Source organism: Malania oleifera, chromosome 5 (genome assembly GCF_029873635.1).
Source record: "Malania oleifera isolate guangnan ecotype guangnan chromosome 5, ASM2987363v1, whole genome shotgun sequence".
Classification (NCBI taxonomy): domain Eukaryota; kingdom Viridiplantae; phylum Streptophyta; class Magnoliopsida; order Santalales; family Ximeniaceae; genus Malania; species Malania oleifera.
The window spans coordinates 102,958,035-102,977,204 of NC_080421.1; the positions used below are offsets into that span (position 1 = coordinate 102,958,035).

The 19,170-nt window shown below is 35.4% G+C and overlaps 1 protein-coding gene across 1 annotated transcript in view; it reads left to right on the forward strand.

The window, feature by feature from the left end:
* LOC131156084 (uncharacterized) overlaps nt 1-13,901 on the forward strand; it is a 60,660-nt gene extending 46,759 nt beyond the window's left edge. Inside the window, exon 2 of the mRNA XM_058109533.1 lies at nt 13,405-13,901. Within this exon, the coding sequence (XP_057965516.1) occupies nt 13,405-13,901 (497 nt within the window). The remainder of the gene's footprint in view (nt 1-13,404) is intronic.
* Nucleotides 13,902-19,170: the final 5,269 nt, after the last annotated feature.

Genomic DNA, 19,170 nt, shown 5'->3' on the forward strand with positions numbered 1-19,170 from the left:
AATAGGGTTAATTATTTTAAAATGATTTAAAACTTTCCTAATAATGCCCAATAGGTCCCCAATGCCTATAATTCTTCCAATGTCTATATATAGCCTATCATTTGCTAAGATTAGTATGAGATTAGCATATTTGATTATTGTCAAATTCTCTGAAAATATTAAAACCCATAATACTCATCTTTGAGCCTCCAACACTTATTCTTACCAGATCTTACTTCTCAAATATTTTTTTAAGAGTGATTTAAATGTCGTTGTTCATTAAGTATTGCTCTCTCAAGATTGTGCTCGTGTGAAATTCATTTTATTTGAGAGCACATCCTCAAGTGTTCTTAGGTGACTTTATCAATAAGTCTTTCATAAGAAGGATTATTTGGAACTTCTGAGTATTGCATTGTCATTGCAATATCTTGAGAAGTTTATATTTGATTTTGGTTGCAAAAATACTTTCTAAATCACTTTCAAATATCTAGTGTGTTTCATTTGATAAATCTTTAAAGAGATATTTGTTTGTGTGCCAAAAATCTTTGTTGCAATATTCATTGATTTGCATCATTCGTTGAATACAAAGATTGAACTCTTTTTGCAAACAAAGCATATATATTACTTACTTGAGCATCATACAACTAAGAAAATCTGTTGATTGAAATATGCATATATATTGTCTAGCTAGTGTCTTTGTGTGAGCTATTAGATTGAAAGCATTTTGTGATACAAAGATCATATTGTTTGACACTCTTACCTATGCATTACATTGATAGCAAATATTTTGAGAGTTTATATATTGGACCACACTGAGCTTATATATTAAATCATATTGTGGTGATTGTGATTGCGCGTATCTAGGTACACATCTGCTTTACTTGAAAGCATATTCATTGTACTATTTGGTTGTACTTTAAATATTGCTGTATTTCCAGGCACGGGCCTGAAGAGGAAAACTAACCCTAGAATAGTCCCGGATTGGTTTAGACCCGGTTAGGAAAGCTAGGTGCATCGTCCTGTTAAGGCGTGTAGGTTGAGGTCAGCCCCACTAATTGACTTGGTTAAGGTCGAGGTTAGCCCTGTGCTAATTGATCTAGTTGTAATCGGTGCCGCTCGACCCTTAAGTGAGCTATTAGTGGAATCCTCGGGCTTGCGAGCTAGAGGCGGAGACTCAGGCACAGTTGGCCGAACCTCGATAACATATCATGAGTTTGTTTACATTTCTGTATTTTATTTTTACCGCACATATATGTTATGGGTGAATGATGCATATAACTTAATTTCCACATTATATTTATTTACGCATTTGAAAATTGCATAGATTGACCCTAGGTTGTGTATATACTGTTGTTGGATAGATTAACCTAGGAAAAAAAGTTTTCAAATTCCAATTCGCCCCCCTCTTGGAAATACACCAATTCTAACACTAAGCTTCTGAGTGTTGCATTCGTATTGCAATATCTTTGGAAGCTTGTATTTGTTTTTGCCTGCAAAAATATTTTCAAACTTACTCAAATATCTTGTGGAATCTTTATTGATATATTTGTGAAAAGATATTTGTATTTGTTATATTAATCCTTGCGGCAATATTTATTCAAATATAAATCATTTTTTGAATACAAAGATTGCATAACTTTTGCAAACCAAGCATATACACTATATTGTGATTGAGACATCCTACTGATTGACATACTTGAAACTCACTTGAAATTCTGTGTGAACACGTTTGATTGAATATTTTGAGATACACAGATTATTGTTGACACTCTCACGTACTCACTACACTAATAGAAAATACATTTGAGAGTTGAACTATTGGACCACATTGAGTATACATATTAAATCACTGTGGTGTATGTGATTGAACACATTTAGGTACATATCTGCCTCACTTGAAAGCAGTTTTATATGTACCATTTAATTGTAAAATATGAGTGATTTCAGGAGTGGCCTGAGGGGGTGATAATCCAGCTCGGTAAGGATTGTTATAAAGGTTAAGGTTAGCCCTGTTCTAATTGACCTGGTTTGTATAAGTGCCGCTCCATCCGTTTAAGAGAGCAACTATAGTGGTAATCCTTGTGCTTGTTAGCCAAGGCGAGGACGTAGGCAATTTGTCAAACCTCGATAATATTTCTGTGTGTCACTTTTACTTTATTGTTTATCTGGTGCATGTGTTGTTAATTAAATCGCTTCATTTAATTTCTGATATATTTATATTACTTGCACTAGATTGATCATAGGGTTGTGAACATACTGCTGTTAGGAGGAATACCTAGGGGTTAAATTTTAAAAATACCAATTCACCCCCCCCCCCCCCTTTTGGGATCATGGTAAAGCTAACAATTGGTATCAGAGCCACGTAGCATAGACTAGTTGTTATTTTGCAAAAAAGATCACATATGACTCATAACTCCATAACCCCTTTCCATAAGGGACCATCTTCCACACTACCTCTTGTTTTCAGTGGTGTTAATTACACCTTCTAGAAACAGAGGATGCGCATCTACCTTCAGAATACTGATTGGAAGGTGTGGAGGATTGTCTCAAAGGGAAACTATGTCCCTATGAAAACTGAGGGTGCAGCTCGGGTTCCTAAGACTGAGGATGAATATGATGATGATGATATGAAAGCTATTAGTCTTAATGCCACTGCCATGAATATATTATACTGTAGTATTGACATAAATGAATTTAATAGGATTATGGCATGTTCTACTGCAAAAGAAATATGGGATAAGTTAGAGGTCACGTATGAGGGTACTAGAGATGTGAAAGACAGTAGGATAGATATGTTGACCAGTGAGTATGAGGCTTTTAGGATGAATGTAGGTGAGTCCATTCAGAGCATGTACACTAGATTCACACACATCATAAACTCACTGCATGCATTAGGAAGGACCTATCCCACATATGAGATGATTAGGAAGATCCTTAGAGGCTTACCTCCTATTTGGGAAGCCAAGGCTACGACCATTGTTGAGGGTAGAGACCTTAAGGCCATGACCTTAGATTAATTGATAGGTTCCTTGATTACTTATGAATTTTCCATAAATGAAAGACCCAATGAGCATAATAGGGCTAAGAAAGTGACTGCACAGAAAGCATCTAACAACACATCTAGTGAGTGCTCTGACACTGTTGATGAAATGGCCATGCTAACTAGAAAGTTTAGTATATTTTTCAGAAGAACAGGAAGCCATTTAAAAAATATAGAGACTCTACTAATGAGAAGGGAGAGTCCAGTAAAAGAAAAGAAAAATCATATGCTCCTATGTGCTATAACTACAACAAGGTGGGGCACATCAAACCCGACTGCCCACTGCCGAAAAAAGAGGCTAAGAAAAAGAAGAAAGGTATAAAGGTTGGGACTTCATGGGACCAATTCAGCAGCAGCGACTCGAAGTCAGATCATAGTGACACGCAGGTCGCTAATCTATGCGTGATGGCACATGAGGATGAGGTATTGTCTTCTAGTTCATCATCTTCTTGTTATTCATCCGATGATTGTGATTCTGATTGCATGCCTACATTTAGAGAATTAGAGCTTAAATATATTCGTATTTCAAAATTGTTAGGCAAAATGACCAAAGAGAATAATGATTTGAAAAAGAAATGTGAAAATTGGTCAAAATTATTTAATATGGCAAAAATCTCTCATGCCTCTATTTTAAAAGAAAAGGATGCTACTATTATTAAGCTTAAGAGAAATTGGAAAATAGCTCCAAAATCATTTTTAAATTCACTAAGGGCAAAAAAAATTTTAAAAAATTACTTGGTGCCCAAATAAATTCCGTGAGTAAAGAGGGTCTTGGTTTTAATGGTATTGAAAATGTTAGACAATTTAATCTTTACTTATGACACTTTACACGTGAGTCAAAATCTTATATTCCTCCTAAAGAACTTAAGTGTCGATTAAGGTGTTTTAAATGTAAACAGATTGGTCACATTCAATTTGATTGTCCACTTAGGAATAAGCATGCTAGAATTAGAAAGGTATGGGTAGTTAAGGGAGATCCTGCTACTAACCCCCGTGGACCCAACGAAATTTGGGGACCAGCATCAGTTATTTAGCTTATTATGTAAGTAAGTCTAAGATCGTCCTCCTTCATGGACCGGTGGTACTTAGATAGTGGATGCTCATGGCATATGACCGGCGACAAGGAAAAATTCACTTCAGTTGTTCCCAAGGATGGAGGCTATGTGACATTTGGCAACAATGCCAAAGGACGCATCATCGGGGTAGGTAAGGTTGGTAAGGATTCCTCTCCTACTATTTATAATGTTTTGTTGGTCGATGGACTGAAACATAATCTACTTAGCATAAGTCAGTTGTGTGACATAGGATATAAAGTATCTTTTGAAAACGACAAATGCATAGTAGAAAATAAAACAGATCACAAAGTGCTTTTTGCTGCTGATAGACATGAAATTGTCTATACTACCTCTCTTGATAATTTAGCTTCACAACAAGTAACGTGTTTTTCTACTCTAAATGAAACTAGTTGGTTATGGCATAGGTGTTTAGGAAATGCTAGCATGGATTTATTGACTAAACTTGTTAGAAAATAATTGGTTAAAGGTTTGCCTAGGATGTCTTTTGTAAAGGATAAAATCTATGATGCATGTCAAATGGGTAAGCAAACAAAATGTAGTTTTAAGAAAAAGAAATTCATATCTACTACTAGACCTTTAGAGACGCTTCACCTAGATTTGTTTGGACCTAATTCTGTACAAAGTCTTGGTGGAAAATCTTATGCCTTTGTAATTGTGGATGACTTTTCTAGATTCACATAGGTGTTGTTTCTTGCATATAAAAATGAATCATGTAAACAGTTCACCAAACTTTGTAGGAGAATCCAGAATGGGAAAGGATATAAAATCACTCGCATAAGAAGTGATAAAGGCACAAAATTCAAAAATGAAAGCATAGAAAAATATTGCGACTTAGAGGGCATATCATATAACTTCTCTGCACCTAAGACACCTAAAAAAAATGGTGTAGTAGAAAGAAAGAATAGGTCACTACAAGAAATGGGTAGAACTAGGTTGAACGAGCATAACTTACCTAAATATTTTTGAGCCGAGACCATTAATATTGCATGCTATGTTATGAATAGGGTGTTGATTAGACCATCAATTAATAAAACCCCTTATAAATTATGAAACAACCATAAGCCTAATATTTCCTATTTTCATGTGTTTGGTTATAAATGCTTTGTACTTAGAGATAACGAACATCTAGGAAAGTTTGAATCAAAATTCGATAAAGGTATTTTCCTAGGATATGTATTAAATAGTAAAGCATATAGGGTTTTCAATAAAAGAACTTTAACTGTCAGTGAATCTATTCATGTTGTGTTTGATGAGTCTAATCCATTTTCTAATAGAGATGATGAAGACGATATTGATATTAGAAAATGCTTAGAGAAAATGTCTATTGAAAACAATGCAAGTGAAAATCAAGAAGCAAATGAAAAATCACTTGAAGATAATGAAAATCGAAATCAGGAGTGCCTAGAGATTGGAAATTCATTAAAAGTCATCCTATAGATCAAATCATAGGTGAACCATCCCGTGGAGTAGCCACAAGATCCTCCTTGAGAAATATAGTGAATCACTCCCCTTTCTTACCCTAAGAAGAACCTAAAAATATTAAAGAAGTCATAGAAGATGAGTCTTGGGTGATATCCATGCAAGATGAACTTAACCAATTTGAAAGAAGCAAAGTGTGGACCTTAGTTCCTAGGCCTAATGAGGACACCATCATTGGAACTAAATGGGTATATAGAAATAATAAAGATGAGAATGGGGTAGTAACTAGGAATAAAGCTAGACTAGTTGCTCAAGGGTATAACCAACAGGAAGCGATTGACTTTGATGAAACATATGCTCCTGTTACTAGGTTAGAAGCCATTCGTATGCTACTTGCCTTTGCCTCTTTTAAAAACTTTAAATTGTTTCAAATAAATGTTAAAAGTGCTTTTCTAAATGAATACATTAATGAAGTGGTATACGTAGAACAACCACCCAATTTTGAAAATCATAAATATCTCGATTATGTTTACCAATTATCTAAAGTGTTGTATGGATTGAGACAAGCCCCTAGAGCTTGGTATGAGAGGTTTAGTGGTTCTCTACTAGAAAATGGGTTTACCCGTGGCAAAATTGACACTATACTTTTCATCAAATCCAAAAATGATGATATGCTCCTTGTTCAAATTTATGTGGATGATATCATTTTTGGGGCAACCAATGAAGAGTTGTGTAATGAATTTGCCAAATGCATGCAAAGTGAATTTGAAATGAGCATGATGGGTGAACTTAGTCTCTTCTTAAGGTTACAAATTAAACAAGCTAATCATGGAACTTTCATATGCCAATCTAAATATATCAAGGACTTGCTAAAAAAATTTAATATGGAAGATTGCAAAATTCACTACAAAAAATAAGGTTATTAGTGACGATTTTCAATTTGTCCCTATACCTGCCGTTACTAATACTTATTAGTGACCAATTTTTTAAACCATCACTAATAATAGAGTATTAGTGACGGATTAAAACTGTCACTAAAGACCTAAGCCCGTCACTATAGATTTTGCACCAGATCAACCAAAAATCGTCACTAAAACCATAGTATTAGTGACGGTTTCAAAATCATCACTATTACTCTATTATTAGTGACGGTTCTAAAATCGTCACTATTACTCATTATTAGTGACGATTCTAAAATCGTCACTATTACTCATTATTAGTAACGATTTTAAAACTACCACTATTGGTCTATTATTAGTGACGGTTTTAGAACCATCACTATTGCTTTGCGGAACCGTCACTTATAGATTTAGGGACGGTTTTAAACCTACACTAAAGCCATAGTATTAGTGACGATTTGAAATCGTAACTAATACTTAAATTGCACAATTAACAGTGAAGTTAAATTTTTTTCCAATTATTAATTCTTGTAAAAAACTGTAATTAAATTACATTTTCTTATGCATAACATTAAACCATAATTGCAATAAAATTCATAAATTATTCAAAATTCTAATTCAAACTTAAATACAAATATATTACACAAATTCAAATACAAATACAAATATATTACACAAATTCAAATTTAAATACAAATACATTATAAAAATTCAAATTTAAATACATTTCATTTGTTGAGATAACAAAAAAAGTGAAAAGCTGCATCCGAGCTGCATGACATCGTCCTAATGTTGTCACAATTGCAAACCCTACAAATTAAGAAAGTTAAAAAAATTAGTATACGATTTTTGAAAATAAATCACTACCTATCACATATACAAGCATAAAAAATAAATCACAACAGTCTGCCAAAAGTGTAGTCTCTTTCTTCTTCTCCCATGGTGACAAATAGTAGCATAGGCTTCTTCTAAGCCCTATGGTCGCAAATTCTTATATTTATATATCATTTTGATTTAAATTTATTTTTTACTACTTTCTACTTTCCAGCCAATGCCAATGTAGAAAGTGAGGAGATCTAGAGAGCATTGACACGAGACAAGCTCATAGCTCTACCCACCTAACCCTTTTAAGTTTCCACTTTCCACAATCAGTTTGATTGCAGCGATTTAAATGTAAACAATATCAGCAAAGTTTTCTTTGTAGAGGACGAAAAAATCCACCCCTCAATATAGACAGTACACACCAATACAAAGAATGAAAAACACAGCAACAATACAAATTAGGCAGCATACACTAGCACAAAGCAACACTATAGAACTTCAAAGGTTAAGTTCAAAAAGTAGTCACAACTATAGAATTCAGTATTCTAGGAGGAATCACAAATATAAATAGCCTCTCCAAGGTTCTCTTTGACTATATAGTCAACAACAAATAACTGCAGGCACTTAAGCAGCCGTGTTGACACTCAATAAACAATCTAGCAGCAGCTAGAAGCATTTGCAAGCAGGGCTAGGTGATCTCATACACACACAACATCATTACAGTATCTTCACTTGACAACCAACTAGAAGAAGAATCAGAACAACAACAACAATTACAAGAAGTAGTATGTAATAGTCTTTAGTATTTACATCAACAAACTACCATAAGCCAGCCAACACCCATAAGAGTCACTCACGCCAAACAACGCATCTGCAGCCTGAAACAGAATCAATCCCAGTGTCAACACGCCAAAGCATAAAGACAAATTCCAATATTATTAAATCTTACATAAAGGTTGCAGAGTGTGGTTTGAACTTGTTATTCTAAAATCTAACAATTGGAATTGTATTTTCAATTTTCCACAAAATAGAATGAGAATCAAATTAAAGGTGGAGGCAATAAATAAAGAAGACCTAAAATCCAACAACCATTTAGCATTGGAAAGGATGCTCCAAAATTTGAACTCCACTTTTCTTTAGGTTCACCTTTGGGCAACCAACAAAGCATATCCATGGTGAGTCTATAAATCAATTTTGAGAACCATCATAGTCTCATCTCAAACTGAATATATCAGGTTGGCCATGAAAGATCCCAATTATTTATCTATTTTATCATAATTAAATGCTCTACACAAAAGTGGGTATTATCACAAACCTAATCCTCATATCAACTAACTTTAACACAAGTTCAAGGATAACTTCAAAATTTTACCATCATTTGGAATCAGTGTTGTTTACGCCAGAAGCTCAAAAGAAACTTCACTACACAAGTAAGTGTTCATATCATCCAACATTAACTTATCAAACAATCATACAACAAAAGCAATTATGCTAATTTAGACTGCCAATTATAAAGCAAATAAGGATAGCAAAATGACAATTAATTCGTAGATTTCAAATCTCAATCATACAATTCTATTTTTAATAAACCAATGACTTCTCCTTAAGAAAAATGGCAAGGAATTTTCCAAGATTCTCAATGCAAGACCCATTACAGATTCCAAATATTTGCAACAATATTCTATCTCCGATATCTAAAAAGCACATGCGCTTGACCTTGGAAGAAGACAATGTTCATTACTTGTGTTAAACCCATAAATTTTCATAGCACTAGTAATTGCCCTTGGGGTCACACACAAGTTCTGTAAAATAACTAGAAACGACAAGACCTCCTTGGACTTCAAAATAAGTTTCAAAACACAGATACAAAACAAGCCAATCCACTCTGTCCACCCAACTTCAATCCTAAATCCTAATAGCATCGATCTCTTAATCTCCCTATCAAGGACAATCAAACATAATGTCTCCTAGGAAACATCCCAGTGGTCAAAACTTGAGACATCCTTATTGATGATCTCGGGTTCGAATCCTAGGAGGGGTGGAAAGGGATATGAGATGGTAAATAAGCTAACTTCTGTTGTGTAGCCCAAGCTCAGTATGGGCTTCCAATTAACCCAAAAGAAAACAATCAAATATGTTCACTCCTCACAGATATGCCTTTGCCCCTTACAGGTATGTTTATTCTTAAATTTATTTTTTGGAGTTATACTACTCATCCACCGTACCATTCTCATTTCAACAACTTTTACTCTTTAGATATGTTGTTTGTAGTTGCCGAGCGTTCTTATCCATATAGTATAGCTAGTATTTTGGCCATTCCATAGAACTTCTCTTTTAATTTTAATGGTATTATATGATCATAAAAGCACTTCTCCATTTTACCCAACCCAATTTAACTCTATGAGTGGCATCCTCGATTTCTCCTTCAACTTGCATAAAAAATCCAAGATATCGAAAAATATACTAGCGCCAAGAATTCATCAAGTTTTAATCTTTTTGTCAATATTCCTCCTAAAATAACTAAACTTATATTTCTTGTATTTTTTTTCTTATTTCTACTCATTTTAAAATGCAAACATAAGGCAAGGCGTTTTAATCCTTAAGAGGTGAGGTGTAAGACTTATGGCGTTGAAGCATGGCCTTTTGAGAATTTTTTTTTTCAGATACAAATGTAAATAAATTACAAGTACTACTAAAAATAAAGAAAAATTAAGAAATTCACAAATAAAAATTTTGAAACATGAAATATAATTTATAAATTACTTGTTGGCCACTCATGAAATATTAGCTTGAATTGATTAAGTAAATCATGACAAGAGATAGCCATAACAATACAACGTTCAAAATATTTTCAATATTTATGATACAACTCTCAGTTATTTTGGCGAGCTTGAAATTACAAAGTTTTAGAAATCAACCCATCTATGGCATTCCCTTTTATATAAATATGTAGCTAAAATTTTCTGACCAATCAAACTCAAGAACCACACAACCAAAATGCAAAATTCACAACTAAAGAGAAAAAGGTGAGCCCTTTGTTCAAATGCTTAAGCCTTGGCGTGTAATGTGTCAGTATTTTTAGGAATTTAGTATTTTAGATTGAGTGTGTTTTAGGTATGTCTCATCATGAGGTGAGCCTTGATTGAGTCTTCTAAAACATTGTTTCTACTCCTTTGGCCCCTCTCACTTTCATTTGGAAAGCCAAAACTCTTTCTAGGGCTACTGCCTTTTCGTGGACAGTGAACTTGGAAAAAATTAATACCAATGACTTGCTTCAGAAACCTATAACATGTTTTTAAGTTTTATTGCCTGATGTGTTTGTTTTATGTTTTAAGGGTGGAATGTTCACATTAATTCTTTCACAGTTAGTACTCTTGGACCCTTTGGAGTAAATTGTTTGGTATTTTCTGACAGAGTTTGGTATATCCTTCCTCTTGGAGATGTTTTGCACTTCACTGACAAGGGGTTTGGAAAGGAGAATGATAGGGAGGCTTTTTCAATGGCCATTTTCTGGTGTACTTGGATACTCCTCTTAACTTTCTTTAGAATGGAGTAGTCTTTCCCACATCACTATGGGTTTGGGAATGGTTTCTTTCAGCATTTTTCCTTGGCAAATCAGTGTGATTGGGTTCCTTGCTGGAGCAGAGCTATTTTGTAATACTTGTTGTCTGGTTTTCTAGTTTTTTTTTCCTCGTTGCCGTCTCTCTCTCATAAATTTATTTGTTTATAAAATTGTTTTTAAAAAATAACTCCAAGTCAGATTCTTATCCAGTTGCCTGCAAACAATATACCACATAACCTCATCTTGGATATTTTTAATAGAGTTCATCTATTAGTAAAGCAAAAAGATCAAGACTATACTAACCAAAAAGCAACAACCTAGTGAACCATGAATTGGAACAAATGCTCTAAAAAATGCAGTACATTCTACAAAACAAAAGAAACATGATAATGGTGGTTTTTTCTAGGCCCAAACATTGAGATGTGTTTATTCATGGTAATGGCTAGTGGGTTGAGGTGGAGAATGTCATGAAGTGCAAGCAGTTTGTTGGATGGGTTGGTGATTTTGATACCATATGCATATTTATTTATTGAAGTGGAGAAGTTGTTCATTCTTGGTTGCATGTTATAGATTCATCATGATCAGATCCTTCTTCAAACCACACATTTGCAGGAACTTTGTGCATTAGGATGACCTTTATGCATATTTAATTGTTCTAGTTTTTTTCCTCTAAAGTTTTCCTACTTGAAAGGGTCAAGACAATTATTATTCATGGTGGTTTATTTATGAGTAAAGTAAAGATAATCTTGAGTGTTCTCATGGCATGTGTTAATAGAAATTGTGATGTGAGGTCCATCTGTTGTCAGCCTTCGAGGGTTGGTTCTGTTGTGTGTATGTTGAATAGATTCAATCTCAAGTGAGAAGGGAAAGGATTTTGGGTGTGATAGGATTGGACATTTCTAGTTGTAACAGCTAATCAAACTCATCTTATGTCATGTATTTGAATCTTTTGCTAGGTCTTTTAAACTCCCATCACATGTTATGATGGTGCAACACTCTATATGTTGTGTGCTTCATTGTGCTACTTTTTGGTGTGATCTCTTAACTCAGTAGTGTTTATATTAATCACAGCAATTTTCTAGAGCTCAAATTACATTTTCTATAGGAACCCTAGCTAAAAGAATTTGATGATGCTTACTTTCTTTTTTATCAGGGGAATCAATAAACTATCTATTAAGATACAAGTCTTGGTTCTATAAGAAAACTTTTAAATATACAATCAACATTACTGAAAAATCAAGGCGTGCAGAGGCTAGGGCTGCAAATGAACCAAGCCACTTGGAAGCTCTACTCAACAAGGGCACGCTCAAACTCATTCATTATGTAAAGGAGCAACTCCCAAGTCCAACTTTGTGGCTTGTTTACTAAGCAAGCCAAGCCTAAACATGGATGGGCTCAGTTCATGAGTGGCTCAACTGCTTGTACTCATTTAATAGACTTGAATAAGAACCATTTATAGGCTAGTTTAATAAGGTTGAATTAGCCTTGATAGACTGCAGTCAGCTTAGAAGTAGGGACTATTTATGTATAGGATTATTCAGCTCAAAATCCATACCTTAATTTAGTGATAAGCCTAATATGCTCAAGGCCAATAGGCTAGCTTTGCGAGGCAAAAAAACTCTTAAGGCACTATTAGTAAAAGCCCCTTTCAAGACTGATTGCATGCTGCCTCACTGAATTTTTGGTATTTCTTGCTGCCTCACAAGAAATTGATAACAGTTAATTAATGACATAAAATAATAATAAAAGTCGTCAACTAATAGCGCCATTCACCAAGTACAAAATAACATGGAAAATATTTTGGGAGGTAAGTGAAGGCAACAATAGAATTGAAAGAATCAAAAGCCAAGACATCCAAATTGAGCTGGACTTCAAGCAAACTGTGATGCTTGATACTGACATTTGCACCCGCTGTGCACAAAGACTGCATGTGTCATGCTTTGTTATCTTGTACTAGGAACCTATAAGTTGCACTATGTTCTACATATCCAATAAACCTACAACCAATGGTCATAAACCCAAGTTTTCTCTCTTTTTAGGTTTAACTTCCATAACCATAACAAAACACGCTCACACTTATAGGGTTCTAAATTAGGAGTATAGCAATCCACAAGTCATTTGGATTCTTACATAGAATTGTACTTTGTGGAACCATTAAGTGGCGCTTGAATAACAAGAGTGCTAAGGTGAGGCAGAAAGTTGCTGATCTTATTTCAAGGATTGTTGTTGTCATGAAATAGTGCCAAGAAGAACAACTGATGGATCATCTTGGGGTTGTCTTGTATGAATATCTGGGAGAAGAGTATCTATAAGTTTTCGGATCAATACTGGGGGCTCTCAAAGCTATTTTCAATGTTATTGGTATGAAAAAAATGACTCCTCCAATAAAGGATTTGCTTCCTTGACTGACCCCAATCTTGAAGAATTGGTATGAGAAGGTGCAGGAAAATTGTATTGATCTTGTTGGTCAAATTGCTGACTGTGAGGCTGAATTTGTCCCAGCAAGATAATGGATGAGGATTTTTTTTGAACTTCTTGAGATGCTTAAAGCCCATAAAAAAGGTATCCGATGAGCAACTGTGAACACGATTGGCTACATTGCAAAAGCCATTGGACCACAAGATGTCTTGGCAACATTATTGAACAATCTCAAAGTGCAGAAGCGTCAGAACCGCGTGTGTACTACTGTGGCAATTGCAGTAGTTGTAGAAACATGTTCTCCCTCTACAATACTTCCAGCATTAATGAATGAGGATCATGTACCAGAACTCAATGTGCAAAATGGTGATTTAATATCACTCTCTTTTCTTTTTGAGTACATTGGTGAAATGGGTAAAGGTTATATTTATGCAGTCACTCCACTACTTGAGGATGCTCTCATGGATAGAGATTTGGTACATAGGCAAACTACTGCATCTGCTGTTAAGAACATGGCTTTGGGAGTGGCTGGTTTAGGTTGTGAGGATGCTTTAAAACACTTGCTGAATTATGTATGGCCAAACATATTTGAGACTTCTCCGCATGTTATTAATGCTGTCATGGAAGCCATGGAAGGGATGAGGGTTGCCTTGGGTGCAGCTGCAGTCTTGAACTATTGTCTGTAGGGGCTTTTCCATCTTGCAAAAAAGGTTAGGGAAGTTTATGGGAAGATTTATAACTCACTGTATAATGGAGCTCAAGATGCACTGGTGGCCGCTTATCTTCTGTTGTAGGATGAGGCGAGCAACATATACAGTAGGCATGAGTTGGTGATGTTTATATGAGGTTTAGTTTGTTCTTCATGCTTCAGGCAAAACTATAAGAGGCTTTTAGACGAGCTAGGACCTATCCTAGGGTTCTTTCCGTGGCTGCTGCAGTTTGTTTGGATGTGCATGCTTATTAAGCGAGATTGATGAACTATTTGCTATTTGTTGATTTTTTCAATAGTTTGCTAATTCAGGAACATTGTTATGAAATGAATACTTTACTGTTGTGAATTTGATAGTTTTCATGTACTTCCTCTCTGACTTAATTTTCTATCATTGTCTACAAAATAATTGACAAGTAAATATAAAAAGATTGGATATTAGATGGATGCATAGTAAATATATTTTCACTTATTTTCACATGTCAAATACACGGTGACAACATAACATGCTTAACCCCTATACGTCCTCAATATCAGTATCATCCTCACTTTCTAGAGTGTCTTCCTCCTCACTGCCGTACTTAGCCATAGTTTCATCCTCCCCATCAATTTCATCACTGTCGATGAAGTCAACGTGTACAGAGCGTTCAATTCTAATGTCAACAGTTCCAACGTGTTCTGCCGTGGCACCCACCCTATTTAATGGTGTAGGATCGGATCCTTCCTCGACAACATTGTTAACACATTGCGTTGCAACGGGATCAAATGGCAGACCTTCTTGGAAAGCATCATCGTTAACACTCTTCTCCCCATCTGCGACTTCTGTAATAACACACAAACTTTGAGAAGGAATTTTTTGGTCCACATGTCATTCACCCTTTAATTTTGTGTCCTTAAGGTATAACACATGTTCTACCTGCGTCACAAGCACAAAAGGGTCGTTTTGATACCATGTTTTACTAAAATTGATACTAGTAAAGTAGGCATTTGTATTTATCCCACTTTTTTTATTGCTAATGTCCCACCAGGTATACTTGAAGATGTGGACAAGTCCGTTAACTCCATAGTGAAGCTCTATAATGTCATCCAACACACCAAAATAGTCAATTTCCTCATCTCCTTCTATGCCTAGCACCGCAACTCCACAATTTTGGATTCTTCTATGCAGTTTGAGGGACATCGTATGAAAGCGTAAGCCATTGACAATGCAACCACTGTAGCGGCTAACTTATTGATCGGGGCCACATGCCAACGCATACAAATCTTTACTTGTTGTTGGTTCTTTATTATAATACATGACTTTCATCTATTAATTACAAAGGACTTTAGATGAGTAAATCGTCAATATTCAAAATGTACATTGTAGCGAACTCAAGTAGTAGTTGTTACTTACACAGCACCCAAATCAATTGACAAATTCCTTCTTATATCTTTCGTCAACATTCCTTTCATTTTGAGCCAAAAGTTTAGCTTTATGTTCATTATATGCAACAATAGTACATGTTAATGTCAACTAAGTATATATGCATATGTAAATACGATGCAAAGTAAGGAGTTTTGAACAACGTACTCGATATATGGAATAATTTCATCACAATTATTGAGGACATAAAAATGTGTCTTTCGTAGGTTGTCCATATCAATGAAATCGTAAACCCGTGCACCGAACGGCCGAACATTTCCTCGAAATATAAAGCTCCTCGGTTCTTCATCTTCGACATTAATAGCATGAACATTTGCATTTCGCTCCTCACTAATGAACCTTGTTTCAATATCATGTAGATAAATTAAGCAAAATTCAAGACATTCATTGTCAATGTATGCTCAATGATTGAACCTTTCGGTCATGCCTTATTGCACACATACCCCTTCAAAGTGGATAAAAACCTGTGCATTTTACAGAGCATTAGTGACTTGTACACACAAAAAAAAAAGCAAAGAAATCACGAGAACATTGTAGGACTTTATAATTTACCTCTCAATAGGATACATCCAACGACATTGGATCGGTCTTCCAATTATGGCCTCCATTGGTAAATGGACGACTAGGTGGACCATCACATCGAAGAATGTTGGCGGAAATGTGTTCTCCAACTTGCATAGTATGATCACAATGTCCTCCTTTAACCGTTCAAATACATTTATGTTCAATTTCTTGAAGCACAACTGTCGAAAGAAGATCCCCAATTCAATCAGCACTGAGCGAACATCTTTGGTCAAGTGTCCACGAAGGAAAACGGGCATAACTCATTGAAAAAGGATGTGACAGTCAGACTTTTCATTCCTAAGATCTTCCATTCCTTCGTGCTTATGCATCGAGATATGTTCAATGCATATCCATCAGGGAATTTCACTGATTTCAACCATTCGAAGAAATTATTCTTCTCTTCTTTCGAAAATTTGTAACAAGCTGATGGCATGAGAAGTTTGTCCCCATCACGAATCAGATACAACTCAAGCCATATTCCCATATCTTCCATATCCCGACGAGTATTTGCATTGTCCTTTGTCTTCCCATTTATATTCAGAAATGTACAAATGACATTCTCACAAATGTTCTTCTCGATGTGCATGATGTCCAAGTTGTGGCGCAGTGGAAGATCTTTCCATAATGACAACTCAAAGAAGATGCTTCTCTTTGTTTAATTTAACTCCCACTTAGCACGTTTCCTTTTTCTACTAGTAGGTGATTTCCCAAATTTCATATCTTTGATCAACCTGAGCTGGTTTAATATCTCTTCCCCACTTAGTCGGTTTGGTTGCAATCTTCATTTAGGTTTTCCATTAAATCTTCTGACACCACGAGTCCTCCAAGGATGCCTAGGTCGTAAAAAATGACGATGACACATAAAACATAACTTGCGTCCATGCTTTAAGGATAAGGACCCAGCATCTTTATTACACACTAGGCAAGCTAAGTAACCTTTGTGCTCCAGCCCGACATATTGCCATAGGCGGGGAAATCATTAATTGTCCACAAAAGTACAGCATGTATCCAAAATGTTGTCCCGATTTCAACATCAAATGTTTCCACTCCTTTTTCCCATAGTTCTTTCAACTCATCAATTAATGGCCTCAAGTAAACATCAATATCATTACCAGGTGCCCTCGATCTAGGAATAAGCAGAGACATATAAATGAAGGGTTCTTTCATACATTGCCATGGCGACATATTGTATGGCATCATCCTAATTGGTCACATGCTATACGGGTTGTTCATGTTACCGAAAGGATTAAACCCATCTGAAGCAAGGCCAAGTTTGATGTTGTGAGGAACACTAACAAACCACGGATGCATTTTATCAAACTCGACTCAAGCTTCGGATTCTGCTAGATGGCTAAGGGTGTTTCCATCTTGAAGATGTTTCTCCTTATGTCATCTCATATCTATAGCAGTCTTTTTGCACATATACAATTGTTGCAGCCACAGGATTAATTGATAATATCGCAAAACTTTTTGGGTGATCTTTTTACCTTTATTCTGATTAGTGGTATACCTCGGTTCACCATTCTAGACACTCATTCGCATTTTCATGTTCACCATAAAAGAGTGCACAATCATATAAACATGCATGTATTGTAGTGTAACCAAGACCCAATTCATGCATGTATGTCTTTTCTTCATAAAAGAACTTTGGAAGTGTTTCACCATTAGGCAGTGCTGCCTTAATGAGGCTTAAATGCATGTTGAATGCACTCTGAGATAACCCATGCATTGTCTTTAGATGAAACAACTTTATTAGGAACTCTAATTTTGAGAACTTTGTACAGTTTGGATATAGAGGCACTCGTGCATCTCTCACGAGATTAGCAAATGGTTTACCAAATCAATTTAATGTACTAAGATCACAAAGTATGGTATCTACTGAAGTAGATTCATCACCAGTACGCGACACACTGACGTCTTCCATGTCCACTGTAATCCCCCTTTGTAAGTCACCTAACATTTCAATTAACCCTTCTGAACGTGTATCACCACCTACTATATTTGCCCCCTCATCTTCATCATCATTATCATCGCTCTGAACTACGTAATCTTCACCATGGAACACCCATCTTGTGTATCTTTTCTCCATTCCAAAGTCTAATAAATGTGAATGGACCAAATCAATGTGTTTGAATGTTATGTTTTGGCATTTCTTGCAAGGACACCTTATTCTACTAGCACCGTCAGCACGAGGATGCGTGAACTTTATGAAATCATGTACCCCTTTCACGTATTCTAGCAAAAACCTACCCCGAGCATTCATCCAACTCTTATCCATGTTCATTAATTCCCTATAACATGTTCAAGTAAATGGTGTTAATTACATTGTCAGAATGTTTATGACGCATGCATTGTGAATCCTATAATCATCCACCTTCCGTCTAAAGGGTACGGATCCTATCCCATTCAGGAATGTTGCAATTACATTGCGATCAATCACTCAAATTCCTTCGTCGTAGTCATTATAAATTTCAGCAGCATCTCCCCATGGCTCTTCAAGTACAAGAGATGGGGGAAGTGCATATCATCTGCTAGTTTTCCATCACTAAAAAATTGTCACCACACCCCACTATGCACCCAGAGAACACAAGTAGAGACAGAATCAAAATATATAATGACAATGATGAAAGTGTGAACGATGACAAGAATGTAAATACAACTTCCTAAACTGTCCACATTGGACAATTCAATAATGGTTGAAATACAAACATCACTAATCGTAAGTGAAACAAACAATCGAGATGTTCAATTGATTATTGATCTACATAATATGACTAATAATCAATTTAATTTTAACAATTGATTTGTCCCACATGTACGATGAGGCATGAATGTATAGTAACCATTCTTGAACGGGTCTAAGCTTCGATGCACACATGAAATGACAATAATTAATTTTGCATAACAAGCCCATGATTAGTAGGCAAGGCATAAGCCTTATGTCATTAAGGTGTAAACCTTTTGAGAATTTCAATTTTTAGATAAAAATACATAAATAAATTACATGTACTTTAAAAATAAGGAAAAAACTACAAAATTATAAATGCAATGTAAAAATAAAGTTATGTACTCCCCCAATCTCTCCCATAGTTGCTCCTGGATTTTTGCATCTTACCTCCCCATTTTTCAAACACTTCTAGCTCCAAACTATTATTATTTTGGACATGTACCAGAGTTCGATCAGCACGAATTGAAGTTTGGAATACTGGACTCTGAACATGAAGTCTAACCTCTTCCTTAGTAATACTATTTCTTTTGC